At 40.3% G+C, this 23,084-nt stretch overlaps 2 protein-coding genes across 2 annotated transcripts; both read left to right on the top strand.

Annotated features, from left to right (window-relative positions):
- Positions 1-759: 759 nt before the first annotated feature.
- otop1 (otopetrin 1) lies at positions 760-11,687 on the top strand. The gene is made up of 6 exons (XM_084729560.1): positions 760-1,930; positions 3,493-3,629; positions 3,984-4,042; positions 5,716-5,846; positions 8,113-9,020; positions 10,410-11,687. Exons 1-6 carry the CDS (start codon positions 1,546-1,548, stop codon positions 10,578-10,580), a joined length of 1,791 nt encoding a protein of 596 aa, XP_084585686.1. The 5' UTR covers positions 760-1,545; the 3' UTR covers positions 10,581-11,687.
- Positions 11,688-15,580: 3,893 nt separating this feature from the next.
- drd5a (dopamine receptor D5a) lies at positions 15,581-17,536 on the top strand. The gene has a single exon (XM_084744278.1). It carries the CDS (start codon positions 15,887-15,889, stop codon positions 17,267-17,269), a length of 1,383 nt encoding a protein of 460 aa, XP_084600404.1. The 5' UTR covers positions 15,581-15,886; the 3' UTR covers positions 17,270-17,536.
- Positions 17,537-23,084: the final 5,548 nt, after the last annotated feature.

The raw sequence follows: 23,084 nt of genomic DNA on the forward strand, positions 1-23,084 counted from the left end.
ACTTTGTCCCCCCTTATAACGCTCCTCAAAACTTCACAAACATACTTTGGATTTTATGGAGCATTTTGCTTAAGAATTCGAATTAGATTTTTGACAGTCTGTCAAGTCAGATATTAGTATAGCTGATATTTATTTTCTAATACATAAACCAACATAGACTGATATAGCTAGATTGGCCAGTATCAGCTGCTAATTTATTGGCGCTGATATTTATCATGCATCCCTAATAAATTTAGCCCTATTTGTGTATTGTGTTTTTATTTAAAATTATTTGTTAAAAGTATTGGTGAAAGTTTACTGTTTCAATTTTGGACAATAAAATTGTTGCAAAAAAGAAAAAGAAAAATAGTGTTTATGTATATATTCTATATTCTGTATATTGCAGCCAATATTCTTTATATCAATATTGGATTTCTTTACTGCTTTATATCAGTATCAGCCCCCCAAATTACTCAACCATTCATTAAAACTTGCCCCATCGGCCTGTTGTTGTTGTTTTTTTTAAAGGTTTGGTGTTTTTATCCATTTGCTTGACCAGGCTGACTGATAGGCATATAGGTGTTTTTAACATTTGTTTTTCACCTTTTAATCAAGCAGATTTTAAGGCTTTTTGTCTTTAAATAAATCAGCACCATTTCCCACCCTACCTCAATTCACATCACATGAATCACCTGAGCAGTCCGTCTATTGTTATGCTGATTGCGCGCATCCGCTCTGCTATTTATATTGACCCAGCGTTAACATGGTCCTATCTAAACGAGCTCTCGGGGCTGATGCTCTCAGTGCTCTCCTTGTTGACATCCACTCACAAAAAGCCTTTGTGAATTTGACCGATGAAATCTGATTCTTCTTTTTTTTTCCACCTTGAAAGCAAAGTTTTGAACCACTGCGTCTCAACCACAAGTGGACATGGACTCTGAGGAGGTGGCACTTGGAGTTGAAGCGCTGTCACTTGCCTCCTCCAGCCTGTAAAACTCGCAGGTTTGTGAAATGTCATCTTTCTTTTCATCTCATCCAGGCCGGCGTGCTTAACACCCGATAGCCACCCTGAGAGGATTTCAGCAGACTTGGACAGACTGGCTGGCAGCAGCTCTGAGGAGGTGGATTTGGGCGAAGCTCGTTTTTTTTTCTGTTATTGTGGATAATTCCGCGCTTAGTGTTTTTGCTTCTTGAATGGTTGGCACAGCAGGCTCAGTGATTTCTCTGAAACATATGGGAGTTTCAGGAGGATGGGGGTCTGGGATCACCAAGGACTGAAACGCAATCTCCCATTTTCAGTGACTCAGCTGCACGACTAGATATTTCAGTTTCAGGGTTACAAGATGACAATGGCATCTATCAAGTCCATCCTCGGCGAGGTTGGACGTGGAAACTATGCGTGACCACTGAGCCGGACCTTGAAGATTGAATGAGCATGTTTGGCACAGAACCTGTTCGTCTGAATCCCCACCTTGTAGCAACAGGTTACGCACCTGGCCTCCCTCAAATGCACTTATAGCGCACGGCTTTGACTGGACTTTTCTCTCGGCACTGCGGTTTTTACTCATGTCTCCCACCATGGTGGAACACAGCGGCCTGGATATCATGTGCCTGAACAAGTACTGTCACAGTTCCTCGTCGTCGTCCAGCTCCGAGAATGACAAGAAGATCTTTTCTAAACTAAAGCGTAGTTTGTCAGGGGAATACCCGAGGAAGAACGCAGAGATCCTCAGCGGCCAGTACGGGACCAACGTGCTGCTGATCGGGGCGGCGTTGATGCTGGCTATTGCGCACCATGGCCCCTCTGTCAAGGAAGAGCACCTGCTGTCCTTCATCACCTGCCTCATGATCCTCCAGCTCATCTGGATGATGTGGTACATCCTGGTGCGGGACAGACAGAAGAACACGAGGACCGAGAAAGACGTCCACGCGACCACATGCTGGATAAGAGGTGAGTTTGCACGATTACGCACAAAATTACAGCAGTAGGGGAGAGTGGGGATGGTAGTGACACTTTGTGTTTGAGCATTGGTAACTCAGTGGCTAGATCTCTCAAACTTTGGGACATGATGCCCATATTTTTCTTCTACACATAAAACTTAAATAGACATCTGTTAATGTGAGTTAATGTCAAATACAAAGGGTTCTGTGTTACATCCTACAACTACTGGGGTGAGTTGTAACACTAGCTGGGGATAGATGTTACAATAAAAGGCAGTTTGCTGAATTTAGATGCAAACTATACAAATGATGAAATTTTTTTTGAAGAATAAAGAATAAACAGCTTTAAATTAAGTTAACAATTTAAAGTGACATAGAAAAAGGGACATTGTGGTGTGTGTTGACTAGGGCTGCCCCTGACTATAAATTCCTTGTGGAGCAGTAGTGTTTGGTTTAAAACATTAGTCAACTAGTTGTTGTATGTTCATGATATTAATATAATTATTTAAAACATATTTATAGGGGCACAAAGCAAAACATTTAGTTTATTTATTTCAACACAGTATAACCTTGCTGCTCAAAACATGGAAATGAATAACTTCACAAAAACAAATACTAGTGGACATGATGGATGATGTGTACTTACAAATTAGCTTATTAAGTTACAAACTCACTCCTCAACCACTTCACGCCTCCTGTCCCCACCGGAACCTGCTGTGTTTTCGTCATCTCTGGAGTCAGAGTCCCCGTCAGACCCGCTGTCACACCTTGGTGCTGTATAACTGTCCTTCATTGGTCTCGAAGGCTGTGTTGCAGTCTAATAGGACCGCTAACTGAACTAACTAGCAAATGGAAGGTACTGCACAGTTAGCGGCACTGCATTGGTGCCTATAGTGTTCCAAGAGTAAGGGTCTGTGTTGCAACAAAGCTGTGGGCCTAATGACAAAATGTAGATCCCAAATGGAGTTTGTAGTGTATTTTTTCTGTGACAAACAGATAAATTAAAACTTTGTCAACTAAGACTCCTCTTACTGACTAATGGTTTAGTTGATTATTAGGGGGCAGCCCTAATGTGAACTGTATTCTTGAATATGCCTTTGTGACATAAGGATTCATTCAGGGCCCAGAACTGACAACGTACAGACTTGACCCACACCTCTTTTTTCCTCAAGTTTCCATGCATACAATGCAGAAATTCTCATCATTTAAATGGGCTGTTACAACTATCATCCCCACCATAAGGAGCCATTCATAGCTAACTGTTTTAATTTGTGGGCTTGAAGGTCGCATGAATGCAATGCATCAAGTTAAGAAATGGCTAAACCATTCTATCTACAATACAATGAACACTAAGCAAGGTATATTCTTAAAACTTACTTTCTTATCTGAAAACCTTTTTTTGTTGTTGTTCATAAAATGCACACTATTGCTCACCAAGACATGCCACTTCTGGAGTGAGCTCAAAAAGGAAATTGGGATTTAAGATATTGATGGTCACTGCAAGCAAACATTGAATGTTTTTCTTCCATCAGTGGCAGTGATAAATTCATCTTTATTTCTTTTTCTTGGTAGGTGGTTTAACTCTCCTTGCACTCCTTTCACTGATCATGGACGCTTTCCGAATCGGGTATTATGTTGGCTACCAGTCTTGTGTGTCGGCTGTGCTTGGGGTATATCCTGTCATCCATGCAACTCACACCATAGCGCAGGTAAGTTTACAACCCCACTTTAATTTCAATAAAGTGATAATCTTTCAGCAGTGTTAGACACTGTGTCTTTTTTTCTGTGCACCACTTAACCAGGTAGGTCTCTGAATAATGTGCTCTTTGTTGCTTAGGCGAGTACAGAGTTGCTGCAACAATATAATCCTGTCATTGTCCATGTTATTTGAGTGTAACTGCATATGATGAGGGAAATCTTTCTGGTAAAGGGACTTAAATAGTTCTCAAGTAGATTTCTACTGTTTTCATTAAGATATGTTTTTAAAAAACTATATTTTGGATAATGTTTTGTCCAGCTTTTTGTATTAACATTTTGTGTTTTGTTTTTGCTGTTTTGTTTAGGTGCATTTTCTCTGGTTTCACATCAAGGATGTCATCAAGAGCTTTGAAACATTTGAGAGGTATTTCAAATATGAGATATTACATTTTAACAAATCTTTGCTGCCATATGAATTTTGTTGCACCCATAAATGAATAAAACATGTTTTGATAGCACAGTCATGAAACATCTCACTAGTGACTAAAGAATCAGGGTTCATACAGGTGCTGGAAATCTTGGAAAACTGTTGAATTTCAATGGGATGTTTTCAGAGTTCGAATTGTGGTTGAAATTGTAAATTGCTTTCATAATAAATCACTATTTGACTGAATAGCTTTTTAGATAAATACATGTGTATATATATATATATATATATATGTGTGTATATATATATATATGTATATATGTAGAGAGTCTAATTGCTTTTGCCTTTTTCTCCAAAAAAGTCTGCACATGTAGCTACGTCTGGTGTGATCTGCCAGTCTTTTTGATATGTGCCCACGACAACATACCTCATCATGGCAGAATGTTGCGATTTCAATGAGCGTGGCTCAAAAAAAAAAAAACACAAATAATGGTTGAAACACGGTCCAAATCTTCAAGCAGCCTCCTATAAAGTCTACAAAAGATGTGCAGCTTTTCACCATTGGAGAGTCTGTGCTTTCACGTCACACATTAGATAACATTAAGCTGCAGTATTATACTAAAGTTGCCTATACATTTGTTAAGCTGGCAAAATTACAAGTTAAATGTTTTAGTCCATTTTCAGAAGGGACTGACATTACAATATGGTAGTACTGCATAGTATTGTATGTCAGTTATGGCCCATTCATAAATGGAATATTCAATGTAACAGCTAATGTTACCTTTCACTAATAATTAGGAATGTCACAATTTCAATTCTAAATCAAAAATCAATCAAAATGAGCTGAATCGAAAGTGGATCAAAATCAAAGGCAGGAGCAGTGATTCTCGCAGTACCTTTTTGCTCTCCACGTCTGTCTACCTGTGCATGTCCAGTGCATATCTGAAGAAAAAACAAGACAAAACAACACTTAGAAGACAATGCAGCTGCAGGCTACTGCAGTGGCATTTTTCTATCCTTTTAAAGAAAAATGTGAAATGTAAATGACAGCTGTCAGGGCATAAAATCAATGATGACCAATGAAAAAATATGTATTTAAATTGAAAATTTAATCAAATTGTGACCTTAAAATTGAAAGTCAACTCAAGTCGTGAATTTGGAATTGTGACCATCCTACCGTCCCCCACCCCCTAATAATGTTAACAGTAATATTAGGTCCCACCCGAAACTGAAAATGTAGCAAGCATTAAACCAATGCATAGCTAGCCACCTAGCAGCTAACTGAGTTGACAGCGCTATACAGATATTTTTGCAATATAAATTAAAAACCCACTTCAATTACAGACAGGTGACACATTTTGAAACATTAAACTTTGCTGCGTTTTAATTCATCACCCTTCTATCTGATTAAATGTGACGAATAAATGAAACAATCATCTTGAGTAGATATATGGATATAATTATGTAATTTACCACAGATGTAATGTGCAGGAAAAGCTTGAAAATGCACCTTGAAAATGCCTAAAAAGTGCCCGATTTTGACTTTGGAAAAGATGTAAGTGCCCTGAAAAATGTGCACAATATGAAGTGTACAGGCATGTGTCATGTCACTGCTGCATGCTTTTAGATGACTGCACATCAACCTTGTTGTCAACTGTTTGTCTCCTCAGATTTGGTGTAATCCATGCAGTCTTTACCAACCTCCTCCTGTGGTGCAACGGTGTGATGTCAGAGGCCGAGCACTTCTTGAACAACCATAAAAGAAGACTCTCTGCCCTGGGCTACGGAAACCTCACTATAGGTAAGGGGCCAAGGGGTCGATTGCTGGCTTGTACCTGGAAGAAAAGTACAATAGTCCACTTGAGAGCTCACTTCAATGGATGAAAGAAAAAGGAAGGAGTAGAGGGCTTGCGAAGGGGAAGCGAGGTTAGCCCAGCAGCCCAGTGGGTCTTGTTTGTGTCGAGCGTCTCTCTATTAGGTTTCAGGAGACACACAGTGATGCTAGTGCTGAGGCCCCCTCCCCAGCCCTTTACCCACACTTCAGCCACCACCACCCTCCTTGGCAACCCCCCGCTTGACCTCAGACGGCTTTGTCCCCAGGCTGCTTACTCCCATGGGTGCTGCAATTACAGTAACTGATACATCTAAGCCCAGGGTTGGGGGGTTCGGCTGCTCCTCCTCATATCCGGCTGACTGTGAGGCTGGCTGCACCCGGACTGCTGTTCCCTTTTTAATTAAAGGCTGCAGTACCATAGTGGTGGCCTCTGGGGGGTGAGGGGTAGGAGAGGGAGAGGGTGAGGGAGGGGCACACGGAAGGGTTTTGTTGAGGAGATCTCTAGGGGCAACAGCATTACCACTGCGTGTTGTGGTGGGCTTGACAAGGAGTATAAAAAGTGCATTGTCATCAACTTCTGAGAAGCTCAGGAGTTCAGCTAATGAGCAAAATTTCATATTCAAATCAGTAGAGTATGATTCATGTGCACTGACCCTCAAGAGGTACGATTGATAGTTCTAAAGGAGTTTTGTGCCGCAAAAGATAGCCCTTAAAAGAAGAACAAAAACAAAACATAATTCAGGTTCTTTTGCTTTGAATTAATTGTGAGCTGTAAGATATCAGGCTTTCTTTCTTCATTGTTGCAGTAACCAATTAATTTGATTAATTTTGAAAATAATTGTTATTTGCAGCCTCAGTTTCAAATTACATTATGTACAGCATTCAGGACTTCTATTGACAATAACTTGCGTGATGACATGTACATGTAAAAATAGTGCATTGTAAACTATAAAAGTGAAGTCTACAGTGGAAGTAAGTGGATCTTTTGGTGCTAGAAGGTTATTGACACTGTATGGCTGATTTAACTGTGCATCCAAGTGATGGTCTGTGGGAAGAAATTGTTCTTGTGTCTGGTGATCTGCAGTGCCAGTGAAGAGGAGTGATTCCCAGGCTTTATTGGTTTTTTTTCAAAAATAATCTAATTTTTGCTCTTTTTTCTTGTGAATGGATAGTTTGACTTCTTCAGGTCAGTCACTTGCATAAAAAGGAAATGGAATCACTTTTTCTGCTGATGAAAACACTTTTTGGTTAAACTGTTTACGACCACGGGTGCAGTGGGGTTTAAGATAAGTAAACTCAGATTATCCACTTCTCTGAAATGAGGCTGAGAGTTTACTCATTAATTTTCATATCAACTGTATCAATCAATGAGGGGAAACAAGGCAGTTCAACCACAGTTTATCTACCTCTATATACCCTGGTGGCAACGCATTAATAAACAGTCGGCAAATTTGTCACGAGTCACAAAAGGTTGGGAAACACCGTCTCAAGGAATATATATGGGTTTCTGATCCTCCAGTGCTAGTTGCACTAAGGTAGCTCTCGGAAGAGTTTGTATAACTGTGTTAATGAGATTGCACTGGAGCAAAACGATGTCAACACTCATCAAACCCAATCTGCATTTTAAAATGGCTCTCTTGAAACATTTTAGATTGGACAGGGTTCAGTAGTTATAATTTTGCGACAAGGTTTTCAAAGCATTCATTAGACAGTTTGACCCCTGTAAAACTCAATATTTTTTTTCCTTCAGTGTGGTTAACACTGTCTTTTTGTAAGATGAAGGATATTCCTCTCTGTGTATACAATGAAGTATGGATTGACTCTATATTGAGCCTTTCATTTAGAGAAACTCATGGGATCCTACCTAAGAGCTCATGATCTATGTGGAATATCATATATCCCAGCAATGAGCTGAAGCAGTAAATGCAGTGTCTATGTATTCATGTCTATGCCTTAAAGTCAGAGTCTGCCATGTTAAACAACCATATTTCTACAGTAGCGCAGAATGGACAAACCCATCACTGGCTCTGGATATGGCTTTTTTTCATAAGTTTCAGAAGGGGAGCGTGAGGCGAGTGGTATTAAGTTTGTTGCAATCTACAACCTTACTGCCAGATGTCACTAAATCCTACACACTGATCCCTTAAAAGAAAGATAAAAAGTGTTCATGTAGGAGAGTATGAAAATGTGTATATTTCTCATGAATATGCATCTGTTTTTATCTGTTTTGCAGTGCACTCGGAGCCTCACTGTAACTGCACTACCAGCACTTGCTCCATGTTCTCCAGCAGCCTATACTATCTCTATCCTTTCAACATTGAATACCACATCTTTGTCTCTGCCATGCTCTTTGTCATGTGGAAGAACATTGGACGGACCATTGACCATTCTTCAAACCGGAAAAGGCTGGCTACCAAAACCCAGGGCCTGACCTTAGGCCCCATCCTGGGTCTGCTTGCTCTGGCCAGCACCATCGGGATCCTGGTGGTCTACATCACCCACGTAGAGGAATCCCTCCGAACGCGCCAGTCAGCCATTTCCATGTTCTACATTTACGGCATCATCATGTTGGTGTTCATGTGCTCTGCCAGTGCCTCAGGTCTGCTCATATACCGAGCGGACCACATGCCACTGGACACCTCCAAGAATCCGTCCAGACAGCTGGACACTGAGGTGCTGTTTGGGTCCTCTATTGGCTCCTGGCTCATGTCCTGGTGCAGCATCGTGGCTGTGCTGGGCACCAACAGCAGTCCTTCTTACCGCTGGACCAACCTTGTCTACTCTCTGCTCATCGTCCTGGAGAAGTACATCCAGAACCTCTTCATCATAGAGTCCTTGTATCGCCAGCAAGAAGATGGGCCGAGGGATGACCCTGAGTTACCAGCCGCTCCAGAAATCTTCTCTGTGACGTCCTCTTTGGCTCCACCGTACAACGGCATCATCAACCGAGCCTATGAGACTCCAGACAGGACCTGTGTCACCATGGAGAATGAGCAGGAGGAGAACGGGCGGGTGTACAGATGTCCAAGAAAACCATCAGAGGTGCCGCTGCCTGTGGGAAACAAAGTGGGGGAGCCCCCAGATATAAAGAGGCAAATCTTGAAGAACATTGCTGTCTTCCTTCTAATGTGCAACATTTCGGTAAGCATTTGTACCATTCAAACCAATAAGTGAATTTAGGTGAGATTTAATTAGATTGAAGTAAGTTCTATTATGTAAAACACCACACACAAAACACTGTGTCTGAAATTCTATACTATAAAGCTATCTAGTATGTATAAAAAAGTATGTGAGATTTTTTTAGTTTGCTGGAATCCACAGTATGAAACCAGTAGTATGTGAGGTGTGTAGTGTTTTTGGGAAAATATTTCAGTATGAAGGCAATGGACTCAATGCTGACATGAATGCAATGCAGTAGTGATGACAATAACAATAACAAAACAGATAAAGGCAGGCAGCGAATAAGGCAGCTCCAGCTTAACATCAGTAACACTTCAAATTAAATGTAGGTAAGGTTCCACTTAAATGTTATATATTTTTCAAATTAGATTGTTGATGGCACAGGTCACCACAGTTATGTGTCTCCAAACAGTGATGAGGCTCTCAGGAAGTGACTTGATATGAGCTGAGCAGTGCATGTGAAAAGATTCATAGTGCTGTTTATTTTTACAAAAGTATGCTGAACAAAAGTACACACTTTGGTATGTAGTCAATAGTTAGTGGTTTTTGACACTCTAGACTTGCTCTACATTTAACCTTTAGCGTTTTGTGCGAGTTTTGTAGCCACCATAGGTTCTCCAACACATTAGGAAGGGGAGGGTGATACATGCATTCTGCAAGCTTACCACTAGATGCCACTAAATCATACACCCTCACCCCTCTTTAACATTCCTGTAAAAGCTTATTTTTGCTTGACATTGTGTTTATATCAGAAGTAGAAAATACAGATTGTTGTTTAAAGCTCCTCTAATCAATACTTTTATATAAACAATGGATCAAATGACAGTGTAATGTGACAGGCTTCATTTGTAGTGACAAAACCACAGAGAATTCTGTGTTGGAGTGTTTTAGTGTCTTTAAGCACCTTGTTTTAGTTTTATTGCCCACTTTTCTGACTTGGTTTACTACCACTTCTCTCATCAACTTTTTTTCCAGACATAGATGGCAGCTGTTTTCATCAAAAAAGCTCAAAACAAACCACCGTACACTACCTACCAAGCACTAAACAGCAAACAGACAAAATTAGTGACTAGCTGGTGAACATAGTGTAGCATATAGCAGCTAAAGCATAGCTAAGGAAAGGGCAATACTAGACTTACATTTGTGAGTTTTTCATGTTATTCATGTTATTGCTGTTCCATGTCTGCTAGATGTGTAAATGTGTCAACTTTTGTCAACATATTAGCCACAACAACGTCATAACGTGAAAATATATCAATGTTATGTTTACAGCTTGTTGTGCTGTCCCCAAGTGGCCAAAAAATGAAATGAATGAAGGTTTAATTTATTTAATTTCTCTCTTTCTTTCAGCTGTGGATCCTCCCCGCCTTTGGCTGCCGGCCACAATACGACAACGGGTTGGAACAGGAGACATTTGGCTTCAGCATATGGACCACAGTTCTCAATTTCGCCATCCCTTTGAACCTTTTCTATCGCATGCACTCAGTCGCCTCCCTCTTCGAGGTGTTCCGCCGGGTCTGACAGAATAGCAGATGACTGACAATGCCAGATAACATGCACAGGAACACTTGTCACCACCGACTCCCCAGAGTGTCTCACAGCGCAGGTCAACCGTTCAGGAGGCAGTCTGGGTCACACTCCAGCAGACTCGAAAGCGAGCCGCGGAGACAAACAAAACGCAGATCCCTCGGTGCGGGGATTACAGAGGAAGACGAGCCTATTAGCCTATGTTCCTTGAAGAATTACCTTGTATAACGTGAGGCCTGTTCAAGATGGTGATGAAAAGAACCGTTGGTTTCAAGAATCTCAAAAGGGCCCTTTGTACTTTTTGTCCTTGTTACATCTCAGTAGATTTTCCTCACTGGAGCAACATGTAAAGTGTATATGCTGTATCCAAGACACAGGTAACCACTGAAACACCTGTTAGTCTCAAATATCTAATAAGGTAATAGTACTGTATTTTTAACAGAGCCACATGTGCATCGGTGTCTACCACTTGACTCATATTTTATCTGCATGTGAAATGTTCATACTGTATATGGATATGGTTCTCATTTAATTCTCTTAGTAGTTCAAGTAGTTTAACTGAACACTATGCAACACTTGAGCTACGACAATAGTGACAATCTTAGCACTATATTTTAACATAATCTTTATGAGTTGGACTATAGCTCTCAGAAATATGACCCGCCTCTCTCATCGGTGTCTTTTTGTATGCTGATTCTCTGCTCTGTCAAGTTGAATGGTAAGTTATGTTCAAAATTATGTTACTAGGTAGGACTGTCTTGATTATACTGGAGTTCTGCGATCTGGGTCCACATTACATAGAGAAGTGGAAGTTTGGCAGGAACAATATGTAAAGACCCTAGGGTTCAAAAATGAGTACTGCAGTCCAGATAGCAAGCTGGAGCCATTGACAGTATAGTAAATAGGTCTAATCCCTTTTTAATATATGATCTATGGTTGAAGCAAGTTGTTTCCCCTCGCCTCCTCTTACTTAGACTTGAGGAAGCTCAGGCAGGTTGCCTGCAGGCTGCAGGAGTGCAAGCTGAGTGCAACATTGTAGTTAGACGATGACAAGCTATGACAAGTCCTACACTGTAAGTTGATCAGCTGTTCATGTGAAAGGGGCAAAGAAAAACAGACGTTCTAGACCAGAATGAAAAATTTTAAAGGAGGACACGCTGACTGTAGCGTTGTTGTCAAAGAAGCCGTTATTGCAACATAGCATGTTTCCTCAGTGTCTGATGACATATTATGGTAACTTTATGATTTACTACAGTAAATATATCAAATATGTATTCTTTAATATGAAAAGACACTGGTTTAATATTGTTCAAAACAGGTGCAACTATCTTGTTAAAAGTGGGAGTCTTGTATTTAGAATAATTCCAGGATTATAACACCAATATAAAATATACTGGTAAAAAAAACATGCTGTCCAGAGATTATATGTTTACATCTGAAGGATCAGCAGTAAAAAGAAACATCCCAGTCTGTGATAGTTTCATTTTGATATCAAACACAGATATACTGTATAATTGTACTGTACAATTTTATATCAAATCAATGTATAGCTTCAGTCAGCAAGTTCTCAACCTGGTGCTATCCACCGTATGTGTTCTCACTATGTGCCAACTGGTGGTAAGATCTTTGTTTTTTAGGTGCAAATGTCATTATTATATCATCTCTGTAAATACTGTCATGCTGATCAAAATCATCATTCAGACACTGTGATACGATTTTGTGAAATTCCAATGAAATGGTGCTCATATGAAATTACGTGTACAATAGTGACGAATGTATATCTTTCGCCTATTGAAATAAAGAATAGTTTTCTTTTTTCATATACAAGACCTGTCACATCTCTTATGTTATATCTTGTCTGCTCTTCTTAAAGGGTTGGTTGACCCCAAAATCAAAAAACAGTGCTATGTATCCATCTAGTTTTGGTGTGGGTCGCTGAATTCAGAAGATATCAGCCATATATGTTGGCCTTGTTACAAAAATAATGTATCTGGATGGCACTCAGCTTGTGGTGCTTAAAGTGCCAAAAAATACATTTGAAAAATTCAACAGCAATGGCCCCTTCTAGAAATCATGATCCGGTTTCTCAAGATAATCCACAGACCTTGTTGTGAGCATCTTTCTACAGATGACACAAAGTAGTTCCTACTTGTCTGTGGATTAGTAACTGCACTGTAAAGCTGAATAAGTTAGCAGCACTCAAAAAAGTTAGGCAATCAGTCACCACAATCTTTAACAAAATTAAAAGTTTGAGGTCTTCAGAGCTTAAAATTTGGATACATGTACTTTTTGATTACAGTTATATATTTATTAAGCCAACTCTAATATTTTCACTATATGGAAGTCAGTATTTCCATTCCTCCTACTCACTGCAGATAATTCAACAGAACATATGAGTATGAAAATACATTATTTCATGTTCAGTAAACTCAATATTCATTAGTTTCTTTTTAAATTATTTAATCACCCTTAACTCAAAAATATCGATGTAACAAAACTTGAAATTATTTACCTCATAACTCTAACATAACCTCACAACTGATTGCCTTAATTACAGTGTCTACTACTAACTTAAAAAACAAACATCAAATTTTGAATTCAGGTGTATTTTTTTGGTCAAGTGCCATTTACTTCCATATTTAAGTGAAAGCAGACATTTCTACAGCTGATATCTGATGATGGCAACTCAAACCAAAACAATCACACTAAGGCCGGAGGAAAGTTATTTCGTTTTGATTTTTGTCTGAACTGTTCCTTTAATACTTGGGCTTTCCTTACTGACGGTTCGTACATTTTCGCTTAACATCTGAAAAGGCAGCAGTTGTAGTAGAGCTCTGCACCACATGATGGCGCCACTAATTTATATTTTTTTTAGGAGTTTGACAGGACGTTCCTTAAGGTCCTGAATTATATCCACAGTTTGAATCAGAGCTCCATCACTTCCACATAAATGCTTCCTTCTTACAAAAACCTTGATGAAACACATGAGGGTGCAGATATTTAGGGAAAAACAAAAGTATCAGTCGTATGCACTTTATTGAGCAGGGGGAAACTGGTCATGTCATAGATGCTCCCATTCAAGAACAGAAAAATATATACCTGCAGAAAATTGTAAGATAATATAACAATAACAACAACAACAATGACAATAATAATGTGAAAATCTATGCAATCATAACAGTACAATATATGACAAAATAATATAACACAATATATACAAATAAGAAATATGAAAAAGTGTGCCTTATTTTACAAAATATAAGAACAATATATATGGAAAAACAAAATAGAGGAAGAACTAGAAAATAACGACATAAGTATTGTGTACAAAAATGTGCATCATGTACAGAAAAATAAATGACAGAAATTCTCACAAAAATCACAACTGTGCCTTTAGGTTGTGACTTGATCTGAATTACTAATGATTTGGTAACTATTCATAATATAAATATTGACACACAACAACTTAATTCATATCGCTCTGTGATATTTCCCCCTTAAATGCATCAGCGATGTCCTACTTCAACCTCCGTGGCCATGGTCAGGTCCATATGCATAATGCTTTTGATCCGCAAGCGCAGTAATTCCCTGGCTGCGGAAACATCTGTAGCATCTGTCTGTATGTAAAGAATTAAACGTGTATGTCGGTCGGACACAGGTTGCCTGACATCCCGAGATTATAGGTTACTCCAGAGAATTTGGCATCGGGAGTCGGGAGATTATTTTGACGTAACGTCAAAACGATTTGACAGGCACGCAGACACATCTAAAAATATCCGTGACGTTTCAAAGCCGGAAACGTCGCTGCGATTGCTGTTGCAGACAGACGACGACGCACGGCGCGGCGCGGAGCTCCTGGCTCTACATGCCTGCTGAGAGTGTGAATGTGACTCACCTGTTCAGAAACTCCGAAAAGTCGGCGGTCGTCAGAGGGCAAACAAACACCAGTATTCAGTGATAGTCTGAGAAAGACTGGATTCTCCATATCCAAAGACCCAGGGGCTGTCTCCATTAAGAGTTACGCATTAAAACTGCATTATCGGGCTGAAAATGATGTTAATCATTTCAATAATACATTGAAAATTTGTTTAAAAGAGTTTGATGTCTTTGCTATGCACTGGAGTCCTACTTTAGGGGATTAAGGCAGATTATGGTGCTGCTGGCAATAAAAGTATGAATCAAATTCAGGCTCATTCATGCTTCAAGACAGACAGACAGACAGACAGACAGACAGATAGATAGATAGATAGATAGATAGATAGATAGATAGATAGATAGATAGATAGAGTCCCAAAATTCCAGTATTAGTCAACCCCTATGGTAAGAATGATTACAGGTGCTTTCACAAAATTTTAATACTGTGAGGTTTTTCATGAATAACCATCAGTGTAACATGGATATAATGACTAGAGACTAACTTATATTGATGATTGATTATATTGATAGTATTGATATATTGTCCTGGTCTAATAGATAGATAGATAGAGTTGTGCTGCAGAGCTGTTTGCTTTTTCAGCACCATGGACAGCTCTATCAGTGCTATTACTGCATGTGAAGCTCAGTTATCTTTACAATTACAAAACTTCTTATTTTTAATTAGATTATTTTACATTATAATTACATTATGATTAATATGTGAACTAGTTGGGTGTGTCTACACACTATATTAAGGACATTAACACATTTAAATAAATCCACTAGCTGTAGCACACACTTTGATCCTGCACAAAGACACTCCACATTATCACTCCTGTCACACACAATCCACTCTTGGCACACAACTCTCCTCTCTTTAGAGTTTGTAATTACACACTTCGAAAACGAGACGACGAAAACCCCTTAAAATGTTGAGAGCTTCCTCACACCCCTTTTCTAAAGCGGTGCACTGTCGTGCGTAACGCCACGCACAGAGGAGGAGGCGTGATGTTGCCTGCGCCCAGCCCTGGTGAGGTTAGAGTGTGTGAGGATGTAGGGACTCCCTCCTCACCCACACCACACCGCGCCGCGCTCAGGATACCTTTGGACTGGAGACATTCACAGAGGTAGAGCCAGGTCAGACGACCGGGACCGGCCAGGCTGCAACATGCGCTCGCCACTGCTCCTCGCTGCGTCTCAGCCCCTCAGCGCACCTGGCACGTCGCTCGGCTCGGTTTTAACGCGCTCGCTCCTCTCTTTCCGTCTGTTTAGCGCACCACATCAGGCTGGCTGCCGAGCGGGTCAATGGGGACAAAACGGTGAATGGCTCATAACTGCGCCCGTCCCCGCGCACCGAGCTATGGACTGTAGTTTTACTTGAAGAGATGGAGAACCCAGCCAAGTATCTGTCCTCGGTGCAGGGGATTGACTCTGCGCCGTCACCCCTGGGAGAGATTATGTGGAACAGCACCGAAACCGAGGCGACAAACGACGGGAGGAAGGATATGGTGGTGCGCACAGTGACGGGCTGCCTGCTGTCTCTGCTCATCTTATGGACTCTGCTGGGGAACATCCTGGTGTGCTCCGCGGTGCTGCGCTTTCGCCACCTGCGGACCAAAGTAACCAACATCTTCATCGTGTCCCTGGCGCTGTCGGATCTGTTCGTGGCCGTGCTGGTGATGCCATGGAAAGCTGTGGCAGAGGTTGCGGGATACTGGCCATTTGGCACTTTCTGCAACGTCTGGGTCGCTTTTGACATTATGTGCTCCACCGCCTCCATCCTGAACCTCTGCATCATCAGCGTGGACAGATACTGGGCCATCTCGAGCCCCTTCCGCTACGAGAGGAAGATGACCCAGCGTGTTGCCTTTGTTATGATCAGCATCACTTGGACGTTGTCTGTGCTCATTTCATTCATACCGGTCCAGCTCAACTGGCACAAAGCCAGCGCTGACGACGCGGCTGGGACGCACAACTCCTCCACGAGTCAGCAGGTGGAGGAGAACTGCGACTCCAGCCTTAGCAGAGAGTACGCCATCTCCTCCTCCTTGATAAGTTTCTATATTCCCGTGGCTATTATGATTGTGACTTACACCAGAATATACCGAATTGCACAGATACAGATTAGAAGAATAGCGTCCCTGGAGAGAGCGGCGGAGCACGCACAAAGTTGCAGGACCAACAGAATAGAGTGCCAACACCACAACACCTTGAAAACGTCGATCAAACGGGAAACCAAAGTGTTCAAAACTCTTTCGGTGATCATGGGTGTCTTTGTGTGTTGCTGGTTACCTTTCTTCGTCCTAAACTGTATGGTCCCGTTCTGCGACCGGCCGGCCACAGACCGGGACGCGGGGCTGCCATGCGTCAGCGAGACGACCTTTGACGTCTTCGTGTGGTTCGGCTGGACCAACTCGTCCTTGAACCCCATCATCTACGCCTTCAACGCAGAGTTCAGGAAGGCCTTTGCCAGCCTGTTGGGATGTCGCCATTTCTGCTCTAGTACGCCAGTGGAGACCGTCAACATCAGCAACGAGCTGGTCTCATACAATCAAGACACCCTCATCCACAAGGAGATCGCGAACGCCTACGTCAACATGATCCCTAACGTGGTTGAATGTATCGAGCACGAGGAGACATTTGACAGGATTTCACAGTTTTCTCACAACAATGAGAACGCCACCGACTCGGTGTGTGACCTGGAGGACTGCGAGGCGGACATCAGCCTGGACAGGATGTCTCCGTTCACTCCCAATGGATTACACTGACTCCAACTTTGTGTCTCCCCGTGCGTAATTGGATGTATTGATTATAACGCCATCGTTCATTCAGCTCATTTGTCCCACACGCTCTTCTTCTGCAGGGGGGCCCACATGCAGGTCAGGGGCCACTGAGCTACGAGCAGCGACCCGTGGACACTTCAGCAGGGCCCATGTCTCTGTAGCCAGCAGCACAGCTAACACAGGACGTTCCCATAACATTCCCAGAACGCTATTTACAGGTTTCTATCACGAAACTAGGAAAGTTTGGTAATCATGTCACACATTTTAAAAATGAACGCTATAATAACAATATGAAGTAATGATTTTTTAGTGAACCTTTTTTCGGTAACGTTCCCCTGAGGTTCCTTTTTGGTTGCCTTTTGCATAATTCTCCCACAGCGTTCTTCAAATGTTTTTGTCTAAAGAAAAATCCCCAAATTGTTCTAATAACTAGATGAAGTAACGTTATTTGGTAAAGGAGAACATTAAGAGGGTGTAGCCACAGTTACTTTTTGGACAGAAAGGGGGAACTATTCCTGAACACTCAACTAAACTCCCCTGAATGTTATGGAAACATTACCAAAAAAGGTCTTACATAAGGCACACTTTCCAATTATAACTCAAAGGAGACGTTGAGGGGAAAATAACCTTCCTGTAACATTCAGTTAACCTTCCAAGAATGTTCTAATAATGTAACAAAGGTCATCAAGGGGACATGTTCAAGTAACCTTTCCTGGAACATTCAACGTAATGTAAGTGTAATAATATAACCAACACGTTCTAATAATGATCACATGAATTACTGCTTTTTGGTAAAGGAGAACATTCTTGCAAGGTGACGGCAACTTTACTTTTAGGATGGAAAAACTCCTTTTAACATCAAGGAAACATTAAGGGGAAATGAAAAGTAACCTTTTCTGGACATTCATCTAACCTTTCTAGAATGATCTGGAAACGTTATCAAAAACTTTACATGAGACAAACTTAGGATCATAACTTAAAGGGAACATTAAGGGAAAACATTCAAGTAACATTCCTGGAAAATTAAACTAACTTTCCCAGAATATTCAGTGAATATTAATAACCATGGTTTTATGATTAAAAAAAACCCAAAAAACTTGCCATTTTAACATCCAGTGATTTTATGCAGGGAAGTCGAATCAAAAACAAACGTTCCCAGAAAATTTTGGGAACCGCATTTTGCCAGCTGGAAGGGACTGTGTCTCTGTAGCCACCAGCCCAGCTAACACATTAGAAGAATCGCGTCACTGGAGAGAGCGGCGGAGCACGCACAAAGTTGCAGGACCAACACTTTTCCCATATGTTCCCATAACACTTTTGGAACATTACTTCCAGGTTTCCATTTGGTAACCCTCCTACAACATTTAAAGAATGTTGTGCAAATGGTTCTGTTTAAAGAAACATTGCCAAAATCATCTAATAACCACATGATGCAATGTTTTTAGGTGTAATTCTGTATCATTCCACTGAGATTCCCTGCTGATATTCTTTTAGGTAATGCTCCCACAGTGTTCTAAGATTTTTGCACAGATGTTTTTGTTAAAAGAAACATTACCAAAATGTTTGAATAACCACAAGGTTTTTTGAGGGTAACTTTTGTACCCTTCCAGAGCCTGGTAGTCTTTTAGGTAACGCTCTTACAGTGTTCAAAGAATGTCTCACTAATGTTTTTGTTCGGAGAAGCCCTCGCAAAACGATCCAGTAACTGACCTGGAATATTCAACTAACCTTCCCAGAATATAAACATAGCATTACTTTTATGTAGGAAAAACTTCACAATTTAACATAAAGGAAACATTAAGGGTAAACATTCAAGTAACATTCCTGAAAAATTACACAAACTTTCCCAGAACCTTGTGGGAATGTAACAATAACATTATTTTTGTGTCAGAAAAAAAAAAATAATTTTAACATCTAGGGAACATAATGCAGGAATGTTAAAGAAATGTCCTTAGAATGTTCCTAGAACAATTTGGGAACCAAATTTTGTTAGCTGGGAGCCCATCCTGCCTGCTGCTTTGCGTCATATATGAGATCTGTGATGTTGTTGTCCTGTTCTGAAAAAAGTGATGTGTAGGTGTTTATTTACATGACAAGTGAAGTCTGTGTTCATTTTTTCAAAGGTTCAGTGTAGTTGAAGCTGTTGTTTACTCGAAGGCAGAGCGTCCATGTCTCATGTCCATCCACTCCAAGGGGAACCATGTTTGTAGAGACTCACCTGAGGAATCAAAATGGAAACCTTTTGCTGCTTGAAAACCTTGTGTGTATCCAGTGCCCGTCTTTCCACCGAGTATGAAAACTGAGGGCAGCCTTACAGACAGAGCAACCAAGATAGTTCAACTCAAATGCAGTAATTTCAGCGCCTTATAGCTTATTCAAAGAAGAGTTTGGAGACATGAGAGGAATGTGTCGTAATGGAGTTTATAAGTTACATGATGCCAAAATGCAGTATTAAAGTGTTTACCCACTGCACCCACCCACCCCACTGATTCTCCGTGCACACCTGCTCTGCACCTCATGGACATGCAGTTTGATCCAGGCTCAGATGGCCCGACGCTTTGATGGAGCAGAGCATGATGTTAAAAAGGCACACAAGTCCAAAGCTATAAACACATAAAAGTAAGCCTGTTTACACTGGAATCACTAATCCAAGAATTCCGACTAGAATTTGCAAAGTCATTGAGTGCATTTACATGCACACTAGTATCCTGGTTATGCCTGGGTTGTTGGCAGGGATGTAATAATACAAAAACTAAAGGTGCGATAATACAACGATAAAAAGTACACAATACAATATTTATTGTGATATTTAAAAAAAACAAGAAAAATAATAACTGTCCTTTTATTAAATAAGAAATCTGATATGTACAGCATTTTTTGTTTGTATAAAGTTGTTTTTCCTTTTAATTTAAAATAATTCTGCTCTGCCTCTCTAATTAAATAAAAGTCGCCATGACCTATGCACCTGCAAAACATAGGAATGAATTGTCTTTGGCAATGAATGTTTGATTTATGTATGTACAATTGCAAGAAAACAAAAAACAAAAATGAAACAATTCAGCAGTCAGTATCAGTTATTTATTTATTTATTAGTTTTATAGGCTTTTATTGACCTTTTTTTCTAAATTTAAATTTGATATATGCCTATATTTTTCTATTTGTGTTTATTTTTATTATTTATTTTTATTTATAGTTACTAAAAATACCAGTGAAAGTTAACTGTGTCGGTGACCTTGTGTCATTTTGGACAATAAAAGTTTATTGTTAAACTGTAAATATCCTGTTTCCATTACATATTTATGTCACATGCGATGAGCACATTTGAGAGATTATTTCAGTATCAGCTAATATAATGAAATTAGTATTCTTTTAGTCTCTAATATTGTTATTGGCAACACCACCAAAACTCTGCAATCGCCCAGGCCCTAATTGTTTCCGACACCTGAAGAAGACTTTACCCCAATTTTTAGAAACCTGGATATACTACCTGGAGTGCTCTGATACAAACCAGGATACGGTGGCTGAGATGGTGAGGACACATCTATAGGCAGACAATGAAAAACCTGGATACTGTTCCGATCATGTATACTGATTTTTTCCATGTAAATGCCACATCCTGAATACAATTACAAACAAGAAAAGACTCAAAACCAGGATACTACTGCACTTATAAATGCACTTATTTTAAGAGTCAAATTGTTAGTTACTTTTTTCTGTGATCTTTCATTTCTCATTGAGGCCAAAATGACTGAATGGTTCTGCTTAACAACCACAGTCAGCTCTTACTGAACTAAGAGAAGAGAAGAGAGAATTCAGACTGTCCTGAATGACCAAAGATTTCAAGGAGTGATTCAATAGCTCCAACACAGTGTTTTTTCAGCTAGAGGAATTGTTGCTGTAGAAAGCCTACACACACACACACACACACACACACACACACACACACACACACACACACACACACACACACACACACAAACACACAGTTACCTTTGTCATTTTTGGGGACATTCATTTCCTGGAGACTTGGCCTAACCCTAAACATAACCAGTACTTGCCTCACCCTAACCTTAATATAAATGTAACTTTATATTAAGGTTAAAGGCTTAAATATGTAACATTTCTGCATTAAAATGTCTAAAAACAAAAAAAAAAAATGATTTGTGTACTTACATTGTCCCAAATGTTTCTGACCGTGCTCAAGCCTTGTAAAATCAGTAATTCATTTAGATGCAACAGTGCATTTACTACTAGCCGCTAGTTGCTATAACTACCAGGAAAACATGGGATTCATCGGATACTAGCATGATTTCTGCCTGAGTCATGTCACTTAGATTTTCATCTGCAATAGTTGTTGTGTAAAAGTGAACATAACAAATCCCATGATCCCATGTTACTACACACCATCAAACTACGTTTTTTTTGTTGTTATAGTAATGCAAGAGAGACCCCTCGTGGCCGAATTTACATGTTGTGTATTTAAGGCTCTATTATAGTCTTGAATGGATGCATACACAGACAGCAGTGGACACCATGGAAGCCTATTAGTTTTTTTATGCTAATTTGGTTTGGAGGACGCGTTCCATATGTATGCATTGGATGTCATCTGTAGTGACCGCATGGACAAACCTACAACAAATTTTACGTGGATGTGCACACAGAGCCCACGTGTTCACCCATTGATGATTAAATTGACATCACATGGACCCTAGTACCCTCATGCAGTCATGGACAGTGAAAGTATAATTTCAGCCTTAGTTTAACCCCACCCTTAAAGCTACTACCAGGAACTTTTAGAGGTAACTGTGGACAAGAATGTTAATGTTTCCCACTGCCATAACCATAAAATATAACATTAAAAATACAAGTGTGTAAATAAAAATATCCTCCTGCTTCATTTTAATTGGCAAACACACTACTCACAGTAACTTTGACTGGGAAAATGTAAACACAGGCTTATTTCACCTGATTTCAACAAGAATCTGATCTGGTGGTGGGCATTAAGAATAACTATAGCCAGTTTTCTCACGGATGGTCAGGTTTGCTTATGTAGGTCATATAGTGCCATCAGTATTAAACTGAGACTGTTTCATAACCAGTTAAAAACTCCTTGTTGTAGCTTTAACCTAACCCCAATTTCTAATCTAACCACTGACCCAAAATTCATCATTTATTTAACTTGGTACAGGTTTTTGTCCCCAGTTGCACCTCAGTTAACTGGTCCTGAGTCTGAAATGAGTCCCTAAAAATAGCTGTCATATACACACACACACATATGTGAGGCCACTGGGTCAACATCGCTGGATGTCATGCATCACCTCTCCCACACCTGTCACCTCCCTATCTTTGTACTGTACAGATGACCTGATCTGAATGTATTCTACTGTCCTTTACACAGTGAAGTGTGTCATCATTTGTTTAATAAAATGCTGTCATGCTCAAAGCAACAGAGTGATCTGATATCTTCCTGAAGGTGACTTTAGTGTTTATGGGTTTCACAAATGGTTAAATTTTGCATGGATGGAGGATTTTCACCTTTAGTTGAACTTTACTCATAGTACTCTGCATTGACTTCACTCCCTTTCCTACAACCCCTCTTCTTCTTCTTCTTCTCTTTTGTTTAGGGCGGATTTCCATCTTTGGACAGTTTGACAGCAAAGAGTGACAGGAAAGGTTGGCAGAGAAACAGAGAGTGAGGGATGACATGCAACAGAACAGAGCTCCCCAGCGGACTCAAATTGGGGACACTGTGGTTACTTGGTGTTCGTCTTATAGGCTGCTGCACCTTGGGGACATTTTC

The sequence above is a fragment of the Lutjanus erythropterus genome, chromosome 2 (assembly GCF_056507025.1).
Source record: "Lutjanus erythropterus isolate fLutEry1 chromosome 2, fLutEry1.hap2, whole genome shotgun sequence".
In the NCBI taxonomy this organism is placed as follows: Eukaryota; Metazoa; Chordata; class Actinopteri; order Lutjaniformes; family Lutjanidae; genus Lutjanus; species Lutjanus erythropterus.

Coding starts and splice junctions, on each gene's coding strand:
- drd5a (XM_084744278.1), top strand. CDS start 15,887: ATGGAGAACCCAGCCAAGTATCTGTCCTCGGTGCAGGGGATTGACTCT.
- otop1 (XM_084729560.1), top strand. CDS start 1,546: ATGTCTCCCACCATGGTGGAACACAGCGGCCTGGATATCATGTGCCTG. Junction 1,931..3,492: donor GACCACATGCTGGATAAGAG/GTGAGTTTGCAC, acceptor TTTTCTTGGTAG/GTGGTTTAACTCTCCTTGCA. Junction 9,021..10,409: donor TTCTAATGTGCAACATTTCG/GTAAGCATTTGT, acceptor TCTTTCTTTCAG/CTGTGGATCCTCCCCGCCTT.